This window comes from Meleagris gallopavo, chromosome 2 (assembly GCF_000146605.3).
Source record: "Meleagris gallopavo isolate NT-WF06-2002-E0010 breed Aviagen turkey brand Nicholas breeding stock chromosome 2, Turkey_5.1, whole genome shotgun sequence".
Lineage (NCBI taxonomy): Eukaryota > Metazoa > Chordata > Aves > Galliformes > Phasianidae > Meleagris > Meleagris gallopavo.
The window spans coordinates 41,464,236-41,487,752 of record NC_015012.2 but is presented as its reverse complement, the minus strand read 5'-3'; the positions used below and the strand labels follow the sequence as shown (position 1 = coordinate 41,487,752).

The window sequence follows — 23,517 nt, the reverse complement described above, 5'->3', positions numbered from 1 at the left end:
GACATCTCTCTGAAAAGCTCCTGTCTCCACTGCCAAAGCCAGCAACTGCTTTGCTGCTGCAGACATTTGTGTTGTCTGTGTTTGTAGGCCCCACAGCCCTGCTGCTGTGGTGTGATGGGAGCCCTACTTTGTCTGTTCTGACAGGCAAAGGGCCAGCTGAGGCAGGAATCTGTGCTGAAGCAATAGAGAGAACAGGAGCCGTCCTTGGAAAGGGGACAGCCTGTGCTCTGACCTACACACTATGGAATACTTACACATTGTGCATAAGAGCAGACAGACAACTGGTACAAAAAAGCTAAATCCCTTTGTGGAGCTGACTAGTGCTTTAAAGCACTGAGACTGAACAACTTCCCTGTTGAGATTTAGTTAATTAATTTAACGATGCAGGAAAAAAACCTCTCATCTTCCCCAGGACGTGTTCAGTTTTCAAGGCTGACAGATTTTATTTTGCTTAAGGAAGTAAGCACCACTTTTCAGAACTGAGAGCAATTCCTGAGATTCCCAACATACTTGTATTTAAATTGTATTAGTAAAACCCTAAGAATTACATACATCCTAATGAAAAGCAATTGCCAAGGTTGGTAATTGGCTATGAGTCATCGCTAGGGATAGCCATAATCTTTGGTCTGAACTGGTGCTGCCATTCATTCATCTGCTCCTTTTGTTGTCCTTAGAGAATCCTTTGTACATATCTCTGAAGCTCTTTGCATAAGTCAGCCAATTGTTTTTCAAAAGCCTTCGCATCATCCTAGAAGTTATGCAGGTGGGATTATCATACCAAGTCACAGTAGTTGCATATGTTACTAATATATTTATCATAGCAAGCTGAAATACTAAATATATTGGACAAAGGCCTGGGTGTCCCTGCTGGAGCAGAGTTGGACCAGATACACCCAGGGGTCCCTCCCAGCCACAGCCATGCCGAGGTTCTGTCTGTGATTTCTTTTTAGTTCACCTTGACTTAGCCTTCATCAATCATTTTCTCATTCAGTAGCAGGATTCTTGTTCAGCATGCTGCTGGCTTTGCAGCCTCCCTTTCTCCCTCTCCCATTTCAGATGATACAGTTTATTCTCTAAGTTCTAGAACTTGGCAGCTCCTTCATGTTGCTTGCATTTGAACAGAAGGCTGAAAAGTATATGGAAGCTGCACTGTCTGCTCTGTTGCAGAGGTCAATAGTTTTGATTTGTCTTTATCTGCTAACTATTTTGCAAGAATCAGCTTGAATGCGTAGCATCACACTGTGAAGGCTGTCTCTGTGCCCCTTCCTTCTGAAGCTGGTATTTGCAGCTGTCAGCTTTGCTTAAACTAATGCATTACATTTGAACTGTGAAGATTTTGTACATAATATATTTTGTCTCCCTAGGCATTATTTGGAAATATAAAGGAAAACAACTTATACTGCAGTTAAAAAAAAAATAAAAAAATCAGGCTATTGACTCAAGCTTCCATTAAGCCTGTACAAGAACCAGCAATACTCCCATTACTTCTATTTGAGCTTTCCTTCAGCTGTGGAAAGGAACAAGGAATTAAAATAACCAGCAAACCCAATTCATCTAACAGCATAGTGTACCATTACAGATTCTATGTCTTTTTTCTCACATTGCCCTTGCTCCCAAGAAGACAACGTCTAGAAATTTTGAGAAGTCAGTTGTTCTAACTGAGAACTGTATTCATAATCAAGCTGTATTGGCGTTCTTAATTGCAAACAGACATGATATCGTATACAATGCATATACAAACATATACACATATTTTTTATAATGTGCTTTTCGTGGTTCTTATCAGAACATTACACAATTATTAAAGTCAACCCCATAGAAAATACTGGATCATCACAGCACTCCCTGAAACGTGGCCAAAAATACCAAGGCACAACAGATAATTTCTGGTCTTTGAATCACTTTTCTCTCAGAAATGCATGCAAAATTCTCACTGAACCAAGAGCAGGATTCATCCTGTTACACTTCAAAAAAAGATGTAAAGGTGAATTTCAGCCAATTGAAAGTCACTGAAAAAACCCCACCTATCTCAAATTTAACATAGTCATACACCCCTTGAAATTAGTTAACCCACAAACACTAACGTACTTAAAACAGCAGTGAAATACTCTTTACAACAAGTACTACATGCTGCATCCTCTGCCTTTTCCCTTCAGAATTTGACATTTTTGATGTCAAAGAAATTTTGAGTATTTCCACTACAACAATAGGTGTAGGGAGAAAGAATAAAAGGATAACTTTTTTAGTGTTGATTTTAAAGGCTGTATAAAATACTCCAGATCTGTTACATTAGTATATTCCTTGACTCAGGAAGGAAAGAAGTTTGAAAGAAAAACCCACACTGTACTGAAATGTTGACACGCTAAAATGCAGATCATACCCAATCTCATGTATTAAAAAAAATAAAGAATTCAAATTTCTAGAAAGGACTTGAACCCCTCCCTTCTTCCCCTCTTCCCTCCCCCCCAGAAAAAAAAAAGCCACAGTATTCTGGAATGGCAAGGTAACCGCCTTAAAGGAGAGGTACAGGGACAAGCCAAATAAATATGAATGGTTTCTAAACCTAAAAGATAACAAATTTGTCCTTAACAATGCTTTTACTATTTTTTGCAGTCATACACTTTTCTAACAGATGGTTCTTTGAGTCCTAATTGTCTTTCAAAGACAATTTGAGACACTTGCATCACCATAGCACTGTGTAGAGGATCTCATCTAAATCGGTCTTACTTGGAAGCATGCAACTTTGTGGCTTGTTATTGTTATGGGATTAAAAAACACCATTGCACATTTGTACTTTTCACTGAAATCCTTGCAGTATTTACTGCTTACCTATAAAAAGCTGTTTCTCAGAACCAAGTGATTACATGACAATCATTTTTAAACAGAAGTTCAGGCATACACTTCCATGGAAGTGCTAACTGTTCAAATTTGTTAAACATTAAGAATGTTTCTAGAGTCTAATATTATTTTCCTACAATAGCAGACAATTTAACATCAGTCACTCTTCATGATGGTATTAGTTACTGGACCAAAATCAACCTATGAACAGGTGAGGCTGCAAGTACAATCTTGGGGTTCTTTTAGCAGATGCCAATAAGTAATAGCTGTTAAAAGGTTGTCATTTTCAGGCACCTGTAATCTGAGTGAGGAAAGGTTTAATGCTACAGTGCTTCTGGAGAACATATTTACACAAAGCAGACAGATCTTAAGTTCTTCCATTTTACAATATTCTCTTCAATAAGTTATCATCTCAAGTTGATAAGCACCTTTTTAAAACAAAGAATAACTTGCTACCCTGAGTCACTGCCAAAAAAACATGTGGCTGAAGTGGCAGATTGAACTGCAAATGAAACTAAGTCATCACAACTCATTTGAACACTGATTCAAATTAAAAAATAAGCCAAGAAGTACAGACAGCTCTAAATCAGATTCTGATTTCATCTGTATCAGACCAGCAATTCAAGACTTCAGCCTACATAGCTGGTATTACAATGCAAGCTATTTTTCTTTATAACAGCCAAAGCAGTTATTTGGTTTTCTTTTCCCCAAGCAGAAATGCCCTCACAATACAAAACAAAGGTTTTGTAATATTGCTAAGTTAAAATTACTTTCCAAGGTACAACTTTAAGGGATTGTTGAAGTTAATTTGTTTTGTTGAAGTTTTTCAAGCTCTTGAGGCTCCATTTGTGATCTTGGACTTGTGAAGGATAATAGACTGGGAGAGTGTCGTTGCAGACAGATAACTCCTCTGTTACAAGCTGCAAGTTGGTGTGCATTTGGCTGGATTCACCCTTCGGCTCTGTGCAGTTCCTCAGCTTCAATTCCTTGGTGAAACAGAATTCAATCTGACCAAGTGTTTGTGCTTTTTCACTCTAAAAAAAAAAAAGGGATAAGATCAGCTTGCTACAGGGAAGAAAATAAACCATTTTGTCAAATATATTGCCTTACCTATTGAATACAGCAGTGCTTGCTTGTACAATTACCTTTGGACAAATCTGAAGGAGACAAGTACTAGAAGCATCCAGTACAAACAGCTTATAGAACATACATATAGACAAGTAAACACATTCCAGTACTTTAATTCACTAAAAGTTTGGGGAATGTGCATAACTAGTAAGACTTATTAAGAAATACCATGGCAGATTATCTTACCATTTAGCAAACTAGCCCAGTACACAGAAACTGCTCATCTTAGCAATGAGCTCTGGTTGAACTCTGAGCATATTAAAGGATCTATCTGACCTGAAAGGCACCTTCCACCAACTCTTTTACAGAAGGATGGGAACTGAACCAAAGAAAACTCTCCAAAGAAAGAAAAGAAGTCTTGGTTTTACAGAAGTTTTTACTGAAGGGAATACAGAAGTAGGCTGCCAGAATTAGTGGAAACATCACTCTTGGACTGCAGAACAGGCTAAAATAACCCACAGTGGGCATTAAAGAAATAATTCTTTCACAGAGGAATGGAGATTTGCAAAAATCACAGAGAATGGCACACACAAAGTATATGTGGAAAAAAGACCTGTTACAAAACCCTTAAGAATGAACAGAAGTGACTGCATCCCTCTGAAAAGCCACATTCAACTCATATTCCCTTGTTGCTTAGAGTAACATAAAAATACAGTTAAAAATAATTTTAACATCAAATTCTTTTTCACATGAAGCAACTTCTGAGTATAAGAATCTCAGGGCACTACTAAAGCAAATGAGCTGACAACATAAGAACTATTAAACTCCATCAGCAACTGTATCTTGGGAAGTTTTCATAAAACTGCTCTCTGTGTATGGCCATAACTCTGGCAAGTGTGGTAAACTACTTTTATTGAGCTGAAGAGGGAGAGCTATCTCATATGGTTTTTGTTGTTGCTTTTTTTTTGTGGCTTTTCTGTGTATGTTTGTTTTTTAAAGTAGAGTCACCTTTGAAGAAACAACTATGCACCTATCTATATATTGTTCAGAATACTACTTCGCTCCTTCAAAAGCATTCTTAGTTCAGATAATGAGAACAAGTACTTTATGCTATAGCAAAGTCTATGTACTACATTCTTTGCTGTATTGCGATTCAGAGTACAATCCTTGGCAAGGAGAAACACAAAGAAATGGAAACATTAGACCACAATAGCTCAAAAGGAAAAACTGAACCTACGACCAAACACCCTCACCTCTTCAGATAGGGGCTTTTGAGAACAAGCTCAGAAACAAGCCTTTAAACTGCTTTATTTCTGAGTGGTTCTGTATAGCGAATAACTTCACTGTGAATGGTTTGTTTTGCTTGAAGTAAAGACTGCTTATAATGGACAGTAGCCTTGTCAAGGGCAATGCATTAACTAGCTCCTTTCAGCTCATTCTTACTGGGTCTACTGATTTGTTATATGGCAATTATGCTTCAGCAGCAGCAGGACAAAGTACTCGTATACAGTTTACCTCCAGTCTGGTGAGTACAGCATTCTGTAAGAGGTGCCTGTTCAAAGTTTAAGGCAAATAGGGCTTAAAAACCCACAACTCCCAGTGTCTGAGTACCTACACTAAGAACACAGCTGTAGCATAAAGAATGGACACTTCCCTCCATGAACAATATTTCTGTGTTAAGAAATAGATATATCAACAGTAACATAAGCTGAACTCAGTGGTGCCAGAATGAAGCTAATGTTTTTGTGAACTCAATTCTAAGAGCTGAGCAATACCCAATTTCCAAGGAGCTGCACACACAACGAACACTGTGTTTTACTACGCTGCAGATTTTTCACTATTTTTACACTTTTAAAATTTTGATAAAATGTGCTTGTTTGAAAGTGGTTATTTTGTGGGCTTTTTTGTGGGTGTGTGCTTGGTTTTATCTATTTATTTTGTTACCTCTTCTGGTGGAAGACACTGGATCTTTGGTGTAACACCATAAAATTTTGTAAGCACTTCCTTTATATCAGCCATCTGAAAAATTAAAAAGCTTGTAAAAATTAATAAGTCACCACCACACCTTCCAACAGTAAGTTTGCGAAGAGTTTATTTGCAAAGAGTTTAAAATGAAGCACAACTTGAAATATAACATATGCAACTAAAAAAAAGATTATTTACTCTCTAGAAATAACTTTTGCTGGAAGTATACACGTGACACTGCTTTTATAAAAGGTTCTTTCTTACCTGGTAGTATGTACTGCCTGGCTTTATCCCAGCTTTCAGGAGAAAACTGAATGAAAGACAAAACATTTTCATGGTTCTTGTATAGAAATATAACTTCACAAGCATTAGGTAAATTATTGTTAGTGACAACTTAAAATTATGTTAAGCAAGGGAAATTTGCCTTCCATCCTTTGCCAGGCCAAGGGAAGGTGTCCTTTTCTTAAAAGCAACTTCCCGTTAACTAAGCAGAGTCAGCAAGAACCCACTGTTATACTTTACTCTGAGGAGCCAGGAGAGGGACAAGCCTTCAGAAAACAAACAAACAAGACTATATTACTATCATTTGCTGGATCTTCAGATTGCACTCCTGAAAGCCAACGTGGCACCCTTGCATCAAGCCATACTCCTGTGCTCTGGCCACTAGGACACAGAATCTGGATTAACACTGATGCGGAGTTACTTACAAAGTGATTTTTAGAAATGTTTCTGTGTTTTTTAATAAAACAGCTGTTCACATAAGAGCAACAAGGTAATTCTCAACAACCTTTGGCTTAAATACCCTTTCCTTTAGATTCAGTCCTGAGTGAAGTTCACACTTTCAGTTGCTAACAAACCTCAGGACCCAACAGGTACTGAGCCTTAGAACACCTGCTTCTTCACTTCAGCAGTACGTGGAAACGTTCAACATCTCTTCAGATGATGAGCACTAATAATGCTCAACCCTTGCAAGGTCAAGTTCTGCAGTAGGGAGATTTAACCCAACTGTATAAGGGTATACTTGCTTTACAGGAGCCTGTATGATATCCTCTTAATATTAAGATCTTTTTAGGGAACTTGTAATCATTCTAACACTACTTTTCCCTCATAAAAGTATAAATGAAGCAATGAGAACATTAGCAATTATTTTCCAGCAAAGATTAAATTAATTATGCGGGTGCCTTGTTCCCTCCCTCAGTGAGGAGTATGCTATGAGAAATTAACTTCAAGATGTTTCAATCTTAATTCTTTTTCACTACGCATACTGATTTAGAGCCACACAATCGGTCATTGTGCCATCTGTAAGATGTTCTAGTCACACAGTACTTAGGCAGTTGGTTTATCAGATACTGTTGATTTTAACGCTATATACAACATGCAATGTGTCTAGAAAAGCATGATTAAGTTTTACAAGACACCTGCAAAAATGAGTGGGATGGAAAAAAAAAGATATTTCTTTTGTGTGTATGCAAAGTAAATAAGACTATTAAATAGATTGCTTGAACAAGACAAAATATGAAACAGATTTTAAATATACATATACATTTCTAAATACAAAAGGAGAATTTTTCTCATCTCTCTTTCTACATAAAGAGATGTTTCATGGTCAACAAGCCCAAGTTAAATGTTTTCCCACCCATAATAAGCACAATGACCAGGGTAGGACTCTAGGACTTTTGATATTCATTTGTAGCCATGGTATGTTTATACAGTGGTTGGACAAGTTCCAACACTTCTATCAAGGTAGTGTATCCACAATTGCCAGTGCTTTGGAACCATTAAGAGAAATCAGTTCTTAGGACAAAGCAAGAATGTCAGACAGTGGTTACTTCTGAAAGGAAAGCTGAAAGCTGTACACACCAACCAAACACTGCACTTCCGGACAGCCTTCCTTGCTATTATCTCTCAGCATCTTCCCAGGATGTTCTGCACAAGTTTGCCTGCTGCTTGCCTTTTCCTCTGAGCATAAAAACTGTATTTCTTAAACACAGCCGACTGTTTAGGTATCAGTACAACTCAGAGATCTGAAGTTTCTGACGCTTGATTTAGAAGTTTACCAGTGCTACAGTTTTTGATAGTGAGATACAGCTTCTCAAAGTTTAATAGCTTGCATTAGAAGATGACTATGAAATGAAGCATGCTGCCTTACGAGAATGAAGTGACCAGAGACATGTTTCTCAAAGCAGAAAACCCTCTTCTACATTCCAGTACTAAAAGTTAGTTAGGCCATGAGATTTTTAGACTCTTTTCTTAAACTACATTTTAAATTTATAGAAACTGTCTGAAATAAGAGCAGACCAGAGAGTTCATTAACATACCCATTAAGGTCAACATGATGGTAGAGTTCCAGGGTTTCACTAAAATATTTCTTCTGAGAATCAAGGATCGGAAGTGAGGCTGCACAAGTGCCATGCTTCTCCCACTCGTGTTTCCTACAGGAAGAAATCAAAATTCAAGTTCTATAAAACATTATTTACAGCAACATTTCTTTCCTTTAATAGAAGGAAATAGAAGAGCTTTTGAACCAGTAAGGATAGTGAGAGAAAAGCTAAAGCCCCTCATGGTGGTTTGTAGCATCAGGCTAAGGAAGAATTCTTCTGGACAGTAAGCCACATTAGGAATGTATAAATGAGCTGTCCTTAATATTGACAGCTGCAAGAGAAAAACTTTTCAAATAAAGGTAAGAGCTGCAAAAGAGAAAGGAAAGGATGGTATGGTGGCTTAGATAATAGCATGGACCTGGGACATTCCAGATTACTATTGTTTTGCTATACATTATATATATGAATTTGTCCTAAAGTCACTTAGTAATGGTTCCGCTCTGTTATCCCACTAAAAGGATTACACTGTTTTTTTTTGCAATTCTGCACTATCTTTCCAAGATTGAACACTGCAAGGTGAGGAGATGCTAAATTGAAAGGTACAGAGCTACCCACAGACTCTTTACAAGCTTTATCATCTGCAGCAAGACAAGGACACACAGGGCCCAAGTTCTCACACCAGTCTTATGACTATTCTAGAGTTGAGAGCTAGTTTAGAGTCATTACAAGACAATTACAGCAACTTTAAGATTGTTTCTTTTCACATTATTTCATTTTTGCAGCACAGTGACATGAAAAAAACATGATGCAGATATAGCCAATTCTGACCATTCAGCACAGGCATGTGAAGTGTTTAAGTGGAAGAGATGAAGGTAAAACAAGCTGACACAGTTGAACAAGTTGCAGGGAAAAAAAAGGAATGATAAATCATTTGTTCAGAAATTGAAAGAACATCTCAAAATGCTGTTCACTGAGACTTATCCTTCACATAGCCACAATTAAACAAGGTCCTTGTGCCGAGCCTCAGCTGGGTGGCACACAGATAAAGAACATGGCCACCTGTGTTTGTGAAGGTCATCCTCCCTTCCGTACCTCTTCATACTCAAAAGCTAGGCAGTAGCACAGAGAACATGTTAGCCATCAACAACTTTGACATTGTTCTCTTTGTAGGACACAAGCACTTTCACAGTACTTAGGGGTACACAGTAGTGGGAGTTACAGCATTAGATTGGGTTCCACAATATAATTTGTCCTTCGCTATTTTCTTGATGGTGCTCTTAAGATAAAAATACCACACTGGCATACCTAACAGTTAAGTTCTACAAATGGAGTTTTAGGTGGCAGCAGAAATGCAAAGGAATGAAATTGATACAACTCAGCTATGTGATAAAAATGCTAAACATTAAGATTTGGAGCCTCGTTAAATATAATAAGGACAGAGTTCCCCAAGCTCAGTATCTGAGAGATGCAGCCCACAATAAAAACTGGGTGCATGTCAGCTGGGTCCAAGAACTGCAGAAATCACCCAGCTTGAAAACTGGTAAGAACCCACAGCTGCAAGAGCTGCCCACAGAATGTTTAAGATGAGGGATACCCAGCTGTCTTGGGTAAGCACAGATTTCTTCTGCTTTATCAAATGTATAAATTGATCCTGAAGGCAATTCTCTTAACCTAGAAATTTTTATTTTGTTCAAAAAAAAATAAGTCTAAAACTTCTCCAAAAAGTGGGTTTTCAGATAGTAAATTTTGAGATGCAAAGCACACATCCTGTTATAAGGCATTCTATTATATCCTATTCAAACTATTGGGTAACAAATGTCACATTGTTCACTAGTAAACAAGGTGAACAAAGATGTGCAATTATTCTTATAGAGGCATCTACAGTCATTCTTTAATCCCCTTGAAGAATCTTTATCTCCTCTTTTAAGCCAGAAATAAGTAAGAGGTAAATACAGGAAGAAACACAGTATGCAATTAGGGTAGTCTTGGAAAAACCCCAATATGATATGCTAAGATATTTAATAATCATTTTGCTTGTCACTGCTTCTGTTCTTTACCCAACTAAGGTGCCTTCAAGTCTACAATGAAAAAAAAAAATCTTAGTTTTACTTTCAGGTTCTCATTTCAGTCATTTCTTTTATACTAGACATTTTTAAAAAAAATTGAAGTAAACACACTATTGTAAATGAATTAAGGCATATGACAAGATCTTACTGGCTTCCAACTAGCTTAACACTTGCATTTACAGAATCTGCAATTAAAATTGCCAATTAAAGTGTGTTTGTTACCTTACCAAGAGGGAGTGAATTACTCTGTCAATCAAAATACTAGTTACAGTGTACTAACTTTACTTTCAGATTACTTTTATACTAGTGATAACCAGTGATAATAAGAGATAAGAAATACTTTTTGCTAGCCTTGAACAGAAACAAAAAAGACTTTGTATCTGTTCATACCTGCTGCCTACCAAAGTATCCGTGTTAGAACAGGTGAGCATTCAGGGCATGGGAGGGACTAGATTTAGGACACAGTTTTCTTATTCCCCTAAGAGTTTAGCTTAGCATAAACTTGCAATGCCACTGAAATAGACAGTCATACTCTCCCCAGCACAGTACAAGGAGAAGAGTACAGAGAAGCACCATCACTTTCCTGGAGGGACAGTTTTGATGTTCAGACTGATGTAAGATAGTTCCAAGACCATTTTAAGACTTGGAGGACAAAGGTCTTCTGTAGAGCAAGGATATTATAAGAGACTCCCATTCCCTTCAAAGACCTGCCCTAGTGACACAGGGAGGAAGTAATCCAAAGGAAAGTCCCAGAGGTAATTACAGTTGAAAAAAGAAGGAGGCAGAGGCATTTAAAGCTACATTTATCTGACATTGTCTTCACAGTAGATCTGGCAGAAACAAATCACATCAAATTGCCAGTGATTTTAGTTCAATAATACATTCAGACTACTGAAGCCTGTGCAGCCTCAAACATGCATACTGGTCTTCAGTCCAAGCACCTGGTGATATAGAAGCAAAGAGGAACCAGAAAAGAAGGAAAAACACATGTAGTAACATTGTCAGGAGAGATCAAAGTCTCCTTCTCCTTCCATATGCCAAGCAGGTTGATCTCTAAACAAATTCCTGGTCTGATTTTAGGCTGCTAGGAAAGTAAAGAATAGAAGTCTGAAGAGAAAGGGCTAAGACCACCCAATGCAAATTATTTTTCCATTTCCACCTTCTGAGAAATACCATGCAGATGCATCTCTTCCCTGAATAAAAAGGGAACATTCTACTGCTCACTTTTAGTAAGGTTTGCTTCAAAAACTTTGCCTCAGCAAAAGTCCTCTTCAGAACCTGCTATATTAAGAAAACTGGGAAGAGAGGGGAGTGTGTTTAGATGTATCCCTTTCAGTGGCTTCCTGGATGCCGCTTCTCATGCGTAACTTCCCTGAAAGATAATTAACTCAGACTGACTTTTTTCATAAAATAACATCTAAAGTTGTCTTCTTAGTTTTGTTTGTACTCACCAGAAGTGGGTGCGATTCAGAGATGAATGAATCACATCAGGCCAATAGCGTCTCATGTCTGACATAAGATCCTACAAAATAACAGCTTCTTAATAAACTTACCTGCTGAGCTTAAAAGCTATTTCTAAACAAAATCAACATAAATTGGTATTTTTTTCTAAAACTGAAGCCTTATCTCTCAGCATCACTGAGAAATTTTATCTGCAGAAAAAGAGGTCCTTTTTCCCCACTTATTCTGGAAATGTGGTTGGAGGTAGTAACAGGCAGATGCAAATACCTGAATATCCAAATACATTAGTACAGACTAGTAAGATTTTCTTTCAGCTGTTCCTTCAGAAATTGTTCAACTACAGAGCTTTTCACTATCGTAGGATCAAATTTCCCATTCCCACATAAAGAATATCTGGAAGAGGCTGCCAGGAGGCTGTAGAGTCTTCCTCCTTGAAGATATACCAAGGCTGCCTAGACATAGGCCTGGATGAACTGCACTAGGTGCACCTGCTTGAGCAAGGTGCGGTTGGACCTCATGCTCTTTAAAGATCCCTTCTAGCCTATTCTGTAACTCAGATGTGGACATTTTTAATAAATTAACACATTAAAAAAAACACAAAAGAAAACCATGACCTGACTGTAACCTCTTTTGCACAGATACTGGTTACCACTGGAAATTCAATGCCTATATTCCCTAGATGTTTTCTTGCTACAGAGGAAGTGGCTTAACAAATTCAACCACATGTCCACAAAACCAGGTATGAACAGCTGCTACTGATCACATGCACTGTGACTTCAAGCAGTATCAGAAGCACTTAATCAACTTTTAGAATCATACATCTCAGCAAACTACAATCACAGACATCGATTTTGAGTTACATGTTCTGCACATAAGAAGCACAAAAGCAATGGCACTAAGCTGTTTGGATGACACTTTGCTTTTTTTTTGTTTTAAAATAAATACCTTAATCTCTGTGACATTGAAATGCCATGTCCTATTACATTCTTCACCTTTGTCAGGCCTAAAGAAGCAAAAATCAAAGTGAAAAAAGATATATTTGCTATTACTAAAGCTAGCAGATATCATAGTCTCTCAATTTTAAATGAGAGATTTTAGCTATAAATTCATAAATGCTGATGGACAATTTGTCTTTTATGAAGTTTTGTAAGTAAACTCCAGTACACTAATTATGGCTAAAACATTTCCCATGTAGAGGCTCTTAATTAGGCCCTACAATTCATCACAATGTGTAATAAATGTACAGAGGAAGCACTCATATTGGAATTGTCTTGTTAGAATTGCGCACATCATGCCACTGATAACCCTGAGCTCTCCAACCACTGCACCAAGTGACAATTCAGCAAGTATTATCAGACAGTCACTGGAAATCTATATTTAATGCTGTTCATCCTTCCAGGACACGCAGTTTGCCAACTTTCCATAGAGAATTTTTCCATGTATTTGCCATGAAAACCTTCTAATTGCTGCCACTGACACCAACATCATGTAGTTGATTCCTTTGAAGTAAATCAGTTTTTCCCCAGACTTCCACAATATTTGTGCTCAGTTAAGATATTTTACATGCTGTCACGAGTCACTAGCGGAATCTGTGTACTCAGGAAGGAAGAAGGGAAGCCATTACTTCCCTTTCTCTTTGAGAACAGTGGTGATTTTATAAAAATCAATGTAAACAAAATGCTCACATGAAAAGAAGATTTCTGTAGATCAGTGACTCACAGGATGTACAGGAATACACCCAGTTTTACATCAGAACAGACTTTGAATTTCCAATGAAAGAAAGGCTTTTTTTTGAAGCAATCATAAAACAAAATGACACTGAAAAAAGAGCCCTAAACATTTTGGTATAAAAATTTTTCTTTCCAGATTGAAATCAAAACAATCTACAACGATACCACAGTCCATGAATTGTCCAGTAGTCTGGAGGGTCTTGACAATCATTAGCACTCATCTGTAGAAAACAACAATACAAAATATTTGTTATACGTGACCAGAAATAACAGCTTAGAACAAAAAACAAAGCACATTCACTGGTGGCCCAAAGCAGACAAGAGATTCTGCTTGTTCAACTCAGTGATTCCAGGTACACAAAGCTGTGGTAAATCATCTTGCTTAATGCCTGTTGACCACAGCTGAAGTTTTGAAACAGATCAAGAGAACACCAGAGGTATCCCAAACAGGCAGCGTGAACAGAAGACAAAAGGACAAATCCTGAGCTAATATGAAGATCCATGCTAAATGAATGGAATTAACTCTACATTTATCCTATATTGTAGGTGGCATTTTTCATTATTTTTCTCATCACCAGATCCTTCCAAGAGGTGCAGTCATCAAAATAAAAAACAAATATAAGCTGTAATACTGGACAAGCACACAATCATCTTTAGAAGTCCAGGAGTAGACTTGTTGGTATATTGAAAAGGAAAAATACTGAGAGCAGATAAAAGAAAAAAGTGCTTATTTCAAGTAAAATAATTAGAAAATATTCTTATGCTATTTTGAGTAAAGGGAAGAGAGTGAAAAGCAAAGACAATGTACATTCCTACCAAGGTTTCCAGTCAAGATTTCTGCTAATACAGGAGAAATACACTACACATTAACTATTGTTTAGAGCAGAATATGTATTTCTGAGCACAAATAAAAGTTTCTACATTCATACATCACAGAACGACATGATCATGTTTTCCCTGATTACTATGCTTAATTATTAGGTCTCTCTTCGGTAGACAATTTTCTTTATTTAATAACAACCTCCTCAGATTTTCTTTCCCCAAAATATCTTTTCTTTTCAGCTCTGTGTTGCCCATTCTGCTTTAATTACGCCACAAATGCCTTTCATGTGATGCAGAAGCTAGAGTGGAGTATAGAGAAATGCACAGACAGACCTGTAATCTTACTAATTGCCTTCTGCATGCCACAAGCCAGCAGCAGCAAAACTGTAGGCTGTGCTGGACTTTCTTACAAACACACACTGGAAACATAAATGAGACTGCTCCTGCCCAAACAAGCTTTGCGGAGTTGAAAGAGCTCAGCTATCCAGCCCAAAGTGTAGGAAGTTAATGACCAGTGCCTAATCATCCCCTGAAAAGCAGACTGACAGATAACAATCTTGCTCAGCTGGGGTGAGCACAAGAACAGCACAGTTGTGCTCCTTAGCCAATTTTTAAAGCACAGTTCCCAAAGAAAATGCCACTGCATTTTTCAATTCAAGTTAGCTGACAAAACCAGGGCTTCGGCTCAGACCCAGGACTTGTGCTGTTTCCTACCTGAAATAGTATTCTGGGGTCAGAAGGAAAGCTAAAGAGTCAAACTGTGGTCAGACAGCCAACATTTCAAGTCTCTCCCAAGACCAGACTGGGTACCCCAAGTAACTCAGAACACCTGACTTTCAGTGCTCTGTCACTCAACAGCTCCTTTCCAGCAAGTAAAAGCCTCTTCAAGCTGCAGAGCACTGAAACACAGTGGACTGAAGAGGTGAATAAAGACTTGGCATCATTTTACCTTTAGGTCTACCAGGAATTAGCTCTCCCTTATCATGGTACTAACCCTGCTAGCAGTTTCTTCTACACATTTTCCAATGTTTGGTGTTGCACTGCATGCCTGCAGCGCAGGTGCCCATTACCACCTATAATACGAGTGCAGCATGTGACCTAGTGTTGGACAGCTTCATTCACCCCCTTCTCTAGTTCTGACCATGGTAATTTTCCAATTTCCTTTTAAATCAATGTTGTAAAATGGGAAAACACCAGCACATGTATTGTAAGAGATCACAGCAGGGTTTTGTATCCATTTCTTCATTTTTCCCATTCTATCCAGAACAGGAACCAAATTGCATACACACTTGCATCAGATTTTCTATTTCACAAGGGAACAACCCACAAAAGTTATTCTTTATTTACAATCTCCAAGATGCAGAAGCTGCAATCTTAACTTCTATCTTCATAACTTCTTGAATTCAAGATGTGTCCAATTCCACAATAAGGGAGAGCAATCCCCCTTATTTGCCCTTCTGCAGCTCCTACTTCCACCTAACAAAATTCACACTGATTTCTGAACAGAAAATTTAAGTTGAGCCTTACCACAGCATTTTTCTAGAACAGTACTTTCCAGCTTCATTGTGCAGAATACACTCAGTATTAGAACACAAGAGCTGAGCACAGTTACATACAGATTAAAGCACAGGAAGAGCCAAGAGAGGTACATTCACAAATTTTTGGTATGCTGAATCATGTTCCACTACACTTCCAAAAAAAGGCCTTGCAGGACTTCAAATACCTGAAACACCTTTTTCAACACACATATACAGAATAGGTAGGAATTACAACACCTATCAAGAACACATTATGTAGCAAAGTCCTCAGCCTATAATCAAGTTCCTTTACATAAGATGCATTAACTCATATGTGCTTGTGCAACATACTGTAACAAAGCAGTTTTTAACTTAAACAATATAACACAATTGCAGTTTGCTTCACCCAGATATTATTTTTACCTTTTGATATCATGTCAACAGTTTTAAACTAACACAGCAATCATGTCTAAATACACTGAAGATGCAGAATAATCTATTTGTATACATTCAAAGCTGAATTTTGGGAACCCCCCAAGTTAACATACAATCTGAACAAAAAAGAAAGCACTTATAAGAGTAGAGTTGCAATCTCCCTTTTTCCTATGACTCAGGGAGGTGAAACTGGACAAAATGTTGTTTCATATAATTTTAACTTCAGTTTTCTGATCCTCCTCAAAAAGAAAAAAAAAAATCAGCAAACAAACAAAAATAGATAGATAGATATAATAGCTAGATACAGCTAAGTTTTTGTATTGGTATCTCCCCCACGTATTTATCATAAGCATATCCCATTCTCCACGGAAGTTTTTGATAGTAAGTTTTGCTGTTACTACTTTTATACAGTATTTACAGCAGGGAAGGGTTCATTTTTTGTTTCCATCCCCCAAATATAGAAATACTCAAAGACATCTGCCATAACAGCTTTATACAGTGCCTCCTTTTTCCAGATAGAATATGTATTTGATGAGTTATAAAAACCTTGGAGCCAACATTTTAAAGCTAGATCTCAACATGCAAGACACAGTTCAAGTACTAATCTGTTTTCTTCAGGCAGAGAAAGCATGCCAGTCTGCTTACACAGTCTGGTAGAAGACCAGGGTTAAGTTGAGGACTAAGAAGCAAGCAATTAAGGCTTAGTGTACAGCATGTCCCACATTAACTATTACATTTGAAGCACACACACCACAATACCATCATGTTTAGTGGTACCTGAGGTACAAAAAAACTGCAAAAGTTGCACCAAGATCAGCCAATACCCTTATTAAAAGGCAAGTAAGCAAGCAAGATTAAATACTCAATGGGCTTTATTAATTCTCTTTTCAGAGATTTACTGTCTAAGGCTCCCTTTGTCCAGATAAAAGAGAACAAAACAAATCTCACCTTGCATACAGTCACTGGCCAATGGTGAGCAAGATACAGCTTTTTCCAGGTGTGAGAATGGCCATCACTGTAGAAAAAACAAAAATATTGTTCTTCAAGTATTTTAAGAACACCATCTCCAGTCAGCAGCACAATGCCAGCAATGTACAGAGGTTACAAGCTGACTTCAGTGCTGTTTAGCTTCTACTGCAATATTTAACAACTCCAAACACTGTAGGATCAAACAATAACAAATTACATAAAAACAACACATTTAGAATCCTCACTGTTAAACACACCTGCATACTAGCTCCATATGTTTCCCATTTATTAAGATGTACAGGATACATTTTGCTTTACATTTAGGAAATTATCTACTGGCAAGCTTTTACAACACCCCCCCCCAAAAAAAATACATGCTTAGGTCATTATTAATTTTGTAATTCTGATTGATGAGTACACATTAACTGAAAAGAAAGCATAAAGCTTCCTTAGAAGAGTAAGTACTCCTCTGAAAAGCAAACTACAATAACCACAAACAACGCAGTTGATGCTGCAAGAGATGTAATTTCATCCAAGTATCACCATGCTGTCAGATAACATAAAACTTAGAACTAAAAAAATTAAGAATTATGAAAAGAAACAAAGTAAGCATTTCTGAGGTTTATCATTTTACACACAAACATCACATTTTTAAAGTGCTTAACTATATAATTTGAAAACATTTTAAAAGTTGTGACACTATCATGTTTACCAAGGGAAGATCTATAGAAGGAATACCCTATCTCTCACAAAAATATTTGTGTTTCAAAGCCTCTTGCTAAAGAGATACATAATTCAGAGAGACTTAAGTACTATCTGTATCCTATATGGAGAAAAAAAGCTTACAAGTTTTGTTTAAGAAGTAATGGAAGGGTAAATCATATTTTAGACACTTTTACAGAAGATTCTTTGTTTTTCCAGTAAATCTAAATAGGCACCCTGGCTAAACACCTCTTGCTTCAGACATTACAAGATACGAAAAGCTATAAAGCAACTACACTACATAATAAAATCTCAAGTGAAAAAAAAAACAACACTGCAATTTGCACAAACAGATAGCATTACAAGCAGAACTATCAAAATAAATTGTTACTCCCTGGAAGCTAACATCCATATCTCCTTTGCATACTAAGGGTGCTACAGAAAAAAGTTCCATGAGAAAGCTATTTCTCAACTTGAAATAGAGATGCTCTCACATTACATCACTTGCCAGTTTTCTCCTCTGGTTTTGCTAGTTCGTAACAGCCAAATTTTCTCTTATGCATTCACATGCATGTGTGGTTCTACATAATTTATCTAAACAGTTCCAGAACAAATCAGACATAGCGTCACTGAAAGCTATTAATACTTCTAGTTAGTCTTCACTACTGCTGGGGAAACCTAAATAAAACAATTCCCTAACACTGTAGAGTCTTAATTTCCTTGCACAAAATAAAAAAAGAGTCCTTCTTAGAAAAATAATCTTTCACCTGTATTTAAAATAACTGAACTTTTAAGATACTGAACTTCTATGTTATAAGAAACATAGCAAAATAGTTCTCATAAAACACTTTTTGGCTAATGACAGATAAGAACAATGATTTAGGTTATTTAAGTAGTAACCCATATTTTAAATCACAACCTACCTTTGAGGGAATTTATCTGAAGTACACCAACAACACGATGCCATAGAAAAACAACCCAATATCCAATAGTGCAACTTAGCAAGCTTCATCTTGCTAATCAAATAGCTGTAAAAAAAAGAAAAAGCGTTAGAAGGAGACATTTGTTCCTTTTCTATTATTCTACATCATAAGCGTAGAAACAGAAAAGCACAAGTACCTCAGGAACAGTACAGAACATGAATTCTATGCTATAGACATACAACCACAATTAAGATTAGGGTCTCTTTCAAGGCTGTGCTAAATTTCCCAGCTCATATAATAATTTCTATATAATAATATTTTTATTTTTAAACTTGTATACAGTGCAAACAGAGACACTCTCCAATTAACAGGGATGCTTATGGTCTCTATACCAGCAGATAATCAACTGACAGTAATTCATTAAAGAAACTCTAAAGCTAACATCAAACATTCACATTGGATTACCAAGGCTGATGTTAGAAAGCCACAGGAATTGCAGTATGATGCTTAAGAATACAATTCCTTGTAAATAAAGACAGACTACTATAAAGCTATAATGGAACAATAATAGCAGAGGAGCAAAGTCCTTGGATACAGCAAATAAGAACAAACCCAAATGCAGCAGCCATGGATACAGAAATAAAGAAAAAGAATTACTTACCTTTAGAAAGTCTCAGGTAGGCAGAGAACTCCAAAAAGATACACCCTTACCTCCACTGCCAACACTTAAATAAGGTCTGGGAAGGGGTAGATCATGGCTCCACCCCTTCTGGTCACTCAGGTACACTGCACACACCTGAGCTCCCCTGGGTTGGCACTGCCTTCCCACCAGGTGCTCAATCACTGCTTCAGGCCGTAACTTAGTATTTTCACTACAGCTACTAAATTGAAGTTAAGGAAAATCGCTGCTTAAAAACAAATTTGTGCCTGTTCTTGTTATAAACCTTTAAGAGCCTCTACAAAAATATGCACCTGCCTGGTTTACTTACTGCCCTGTAAACCCTAACAATCAGGGGAAAAAAACGAATTTCACCAATAGGTGACTTTAAAATTGCACAGGTCAAAAAACTCAAATGCCTCCTGCACAGACACTTCTTAAGTACCGAAAATAGAAGCACACGCGTGTATTTACATGCAATTATTAACACTACATTGAACCTCCTTTCCAACTTCCTCATTTTCATAGCCCTATAAGTTGCATGAAAAGAAGATACTCTTATAGCCTATGACCCCCTTCCAAGATCTCTCACTATACAAGTGATATCCCTTTTTCCATAAAGACTTTTAAATTAATCCTCTGTTAAAATGGTCAACCCATAAAGACATCCAATTTTGGCTATAACAACTGACTTTGGGACATTTAATCCACAGCTCTTTATAAGAAAGAGGCCACTTCTCCACTGTTACCCAGGGGCTCTGGATCAAGTTATGAACCCAGTATTTGCACTCCTGCAAATATCTGTGGTTGAGCTTACCCACCATTTTATCTACTGCTATTTTCAGCTGGTAACCAAGCAAACAGGATTTCATCTATCCACATGACAAATAGTTATTCAAGTTAAAACACAGAGAGAGACAAGATTTTGTCACATAAGACTCAGCTTTGCCTTCAGAAACAGGTTTGTCAGCCAACAGAAAGTGCTAAGACAACAATGTCACATGCTGCCATCAGAAAGGCTACACTGTGGAAAAGACTATCCTAAGTAGATTGCAAAAGAAATAAACTAGCAAGTATTATGGCATTTATTTTGCAAACTGTATGACTTAAGAAGATGGGCACAAAAAAAATGGAATTTTTACAGACTTAGGTGCAAAAATAGCATAAAAGTCATAATCTCCTTTTCTCGTTTCCCTACAATTGGTCAAATAATGACCAGAGAAGGGGCTTCAAAAACACTATTATCAGATCACCTGAATGCTCTGGTTTCTTTTGCACACTGCCCTGCCCCCAGAAACTGGAACATAGGGACAAAAGGGATGGCCCTAACATTTTTACATATAAAAAAGAATTTTTTTTTCACTGATAAGCAATACACAACCTGAGGTTTTAACTTGGAAGACCCTGGCAGAAACTGGGAAGAAAACAACGCAGTTACAATGACAGATCGATTTATTCTAGTTCATCTCTTAGCCTGTTGAGAGTGGGAGGTGAAAAGTGTGTCAGCCTCACCCAAAGTATGCAACCTGAGGAAATACACATCTAAACTATAACTGTAATAACTACTGAGGTTCACATTTTAATGAAAGTTTGCTTTTGTTTACTAAATTATACTGGATTATTAATTCCACATGTAAAATAAAAGATTAACAGATCTTATACTAACTATACACATTTGTTGGAGAAAATAGAGAGAGAGATTTTGTATTATGAAAGCTAATTATACAAATCCATAATATTCCAAAGAATTGTTATTAAGGCAACCTACGTTTCAAAATGAAACATGCTCAGATGCATAAAGTCACTATTTGAAACTTCAGTCTATTGACTCATTTTCCTCACAGATAAAACTACAAGTAATACAAATAGCTTCACAACGATTCCTGGTTTACTAGGTCTGGATACCAACACAGAGTGCATGCTAGTAACTGAGTCAGGACAAGCACACTTCCAGTTATATGTGCACTGTCCAACGCTAATAACAAAATTACGTGCACATAGTTATCAAGGGCTGGGGAGAATTTGGCTTTGTAATTATAGTGGACATGCTAAATCAGAGCTTCAAACTGATTGAGCACCTGGTAGGAAGGTAGGGCCAACCCTTAGGAGCTCAGGTGCATGCAATGTACCTGAGTGACCAGAAGGGGTGAGTCAGGATCTACCCCTTCCCAGACCCCATTTAAGGCTTGGCAGGGAGGCACAAAGATATCTTCTGGGAGGTCCCTGTATACCTGAGGCCTCTGGAAGGTAAGAAACTTCTGTTATTTTTGTGGCTGTTGTGTTTGAGTGAATCTTTACTTGCTACAGTTTAGGACCTTGTAATTTTGTTGTCATTGCTGTGCTTTCTATTGTGTTAGGAATCTTCAGCACACTTAATTGTTGTTTAAAATTGTTGTTTAAGTTCTGATACAGTGTGTTGCAGGTACTGGGTGTGCTTCTTTTAGAAGCTACTAATTATTAGCTACTAATCACCTTTATTTTAGTCACTTTCTTTTTTGGTTTCTAATAAGTAGCTTGTCTAACAAAGCTCACGTGAAAACTTCCCAGTTTACACTTCAGGTCAGCCACATAGACTCAGAGAAGAAGCTGCAGAGATCACTTAAGGTATTTCTTAGCAGACTTGCATTGTTAACAACAAAACTTACAACCAGATTAGCATGGATAACAGTAGCTGGAAAACAGGGCATCTTCCTGGCACCCAGAAGCACTGAAAGTATTCAGGCTCAATATGATTTCAAACAAGGGAGTGAGCAACAAGTTGAACAGCCCAGGTACTAAGCTGGGAGTTAGAAGTATTAATTTCACTTTTAGCAATGCTCCTGGCTCAAGCAGGGTTTAAGTTCCAGCATTCTCCTGGCTAACCGTTCCTTCACATGTAACACTCACATCCACTACCATAGCAAGCCTCTTCTCCTGCCTCTCACATGACCCAGCCTAAGGCATTCCTGGTGCAGGCCACTTTCAGGAGTAGCTCTGTTCTGTTCTCCACCAATCAACTTCCTGAGGAAGTCCCAAGCAAGGCAGTGCTATGTCTTCCTCATACAGTAACCAAAGCACTTTTAGTGCTGTGCTGAACCATTTAACTTCCTGACTGCTCCTGAGGAACAACCATCACCCTTTATTACAGGAGCAGTTCATAGAAAACTAGTGCTGCAGAGATCTCATGGGGACCACTGCAGGTGACAGGAGATACCAAAATTGATGCCCAAGTGCTACCTACACAGTTTTTCCTAACTCTGGGCAATGCTACTACTACTTTGGCAGCCCTTTAACTCGCTTCACAGGGATCTGAAGGAATAAAGCCCGAGACCTTGCCCAAGGTGAGCCTTCACTGACTCCGGCCCGGCTCCTCGCAAACCAGTCATGCAGGTTAAAGAGAGAAGAAAAAGCCCACGCGGGCTATCTCGTGCCGGCCCTTCTCCCGAGACGCGGCAGCGCGGCACACGCAGGACGCTGCCACCGCTCCCTTACCTGCCACTCCGCCGGGACCGCCTGAGCCTCTGCGCAGCGCAGGTCGCACGCCCCAGCCCGCAGCAGGTTGGGGCAGAGAATAGGGGCGCAGCGCCCGCCTCCCTACCGCGGCTCGTACTTCCGCCCGCCGGCACAGCTGAGTGCTGGGCTGTCCAGCGGGGAGGAGCTTTCGGGAGTCTGCTGAGGCCTCTTTGTTTCTTGTTGGTCTGCGTTTACAGCAAGCTGTCCAGTAAAGCGAGTGTAGTGAGGGAGTGCTGACACGGGTTTGTGTGTGCTTCCTCAAGATAATGGGGAAGTTTGAAACGATAGCCACCTTGTTTGGAAACAACAGGCAGCTTTTGAAAAAGAGAGAATGCAAAGCAGTGAATCATGAGTATCCCAGACCATGCTTGGCTCTCATTTTATCAGTGCTGTGATAATCCACACAACTTCCAACACCTGCCTGTCTGCTGGTACATGAATTGCAAATGCCAAGTGGTATTATTAATTACTATTGTGTGCCTCTGAACTACAGGGGAGTTATTGCAACCATCCTCCACAAATGCACTTGAGAAACACGTGGGCAGATCTA

The 23,517-nt window shown here is 38.1% G+C and overlaps 1 protein-coding gene across 2 annotated transcripts; it reads right to left on the bottom strand.

Annotated features, from left to right (window-relative positions):
- Nucleotides 1-418: 418 nt before the first annotated feature.
- Nucleotides 419-23,095, bottom strand: RNASET2 (ribonuclease T2). 2 transcript variants are annotated; one of them, XM_003204063.4, is made up of 10 exons: nt 22,947-23,095; nt 18,818-18,922; nt 17,172-17,238; nt 13,615-13,670; nt 12,665-12,722; nt 11,710-11,780; nt 8,190-8,303; nt 6,136-6,181; nt 5,851-5,925; nt 419-3,872 (listed from the first exon to the last, which is right to left on the bottom strand). In XM_003204063.4, exons 2-10 carry the CDS (start codon nt 18,904-18,906, stop codon nt 3,642-3,644), a joined length of 807 nt encoding a protein of 268 aa, XP_003204111.2. In that variant the 5' UTR covers nt 18,907-18,922; nt 22,947-23,095; the 3' UTR covers nt 419-3,641. The 2 variants fall into 2 exon arrangements, with proteins under 2 accessions (XP_003204111.2, XP_010705388.1); XM_010707086.3 differs by lacking the exon at nt 22,947-23,095 and adding an exon at nt 19,479-19,548.
- Between the last annotated feature and the right edge of the window lie 422 nt (nt 23,096-23,517).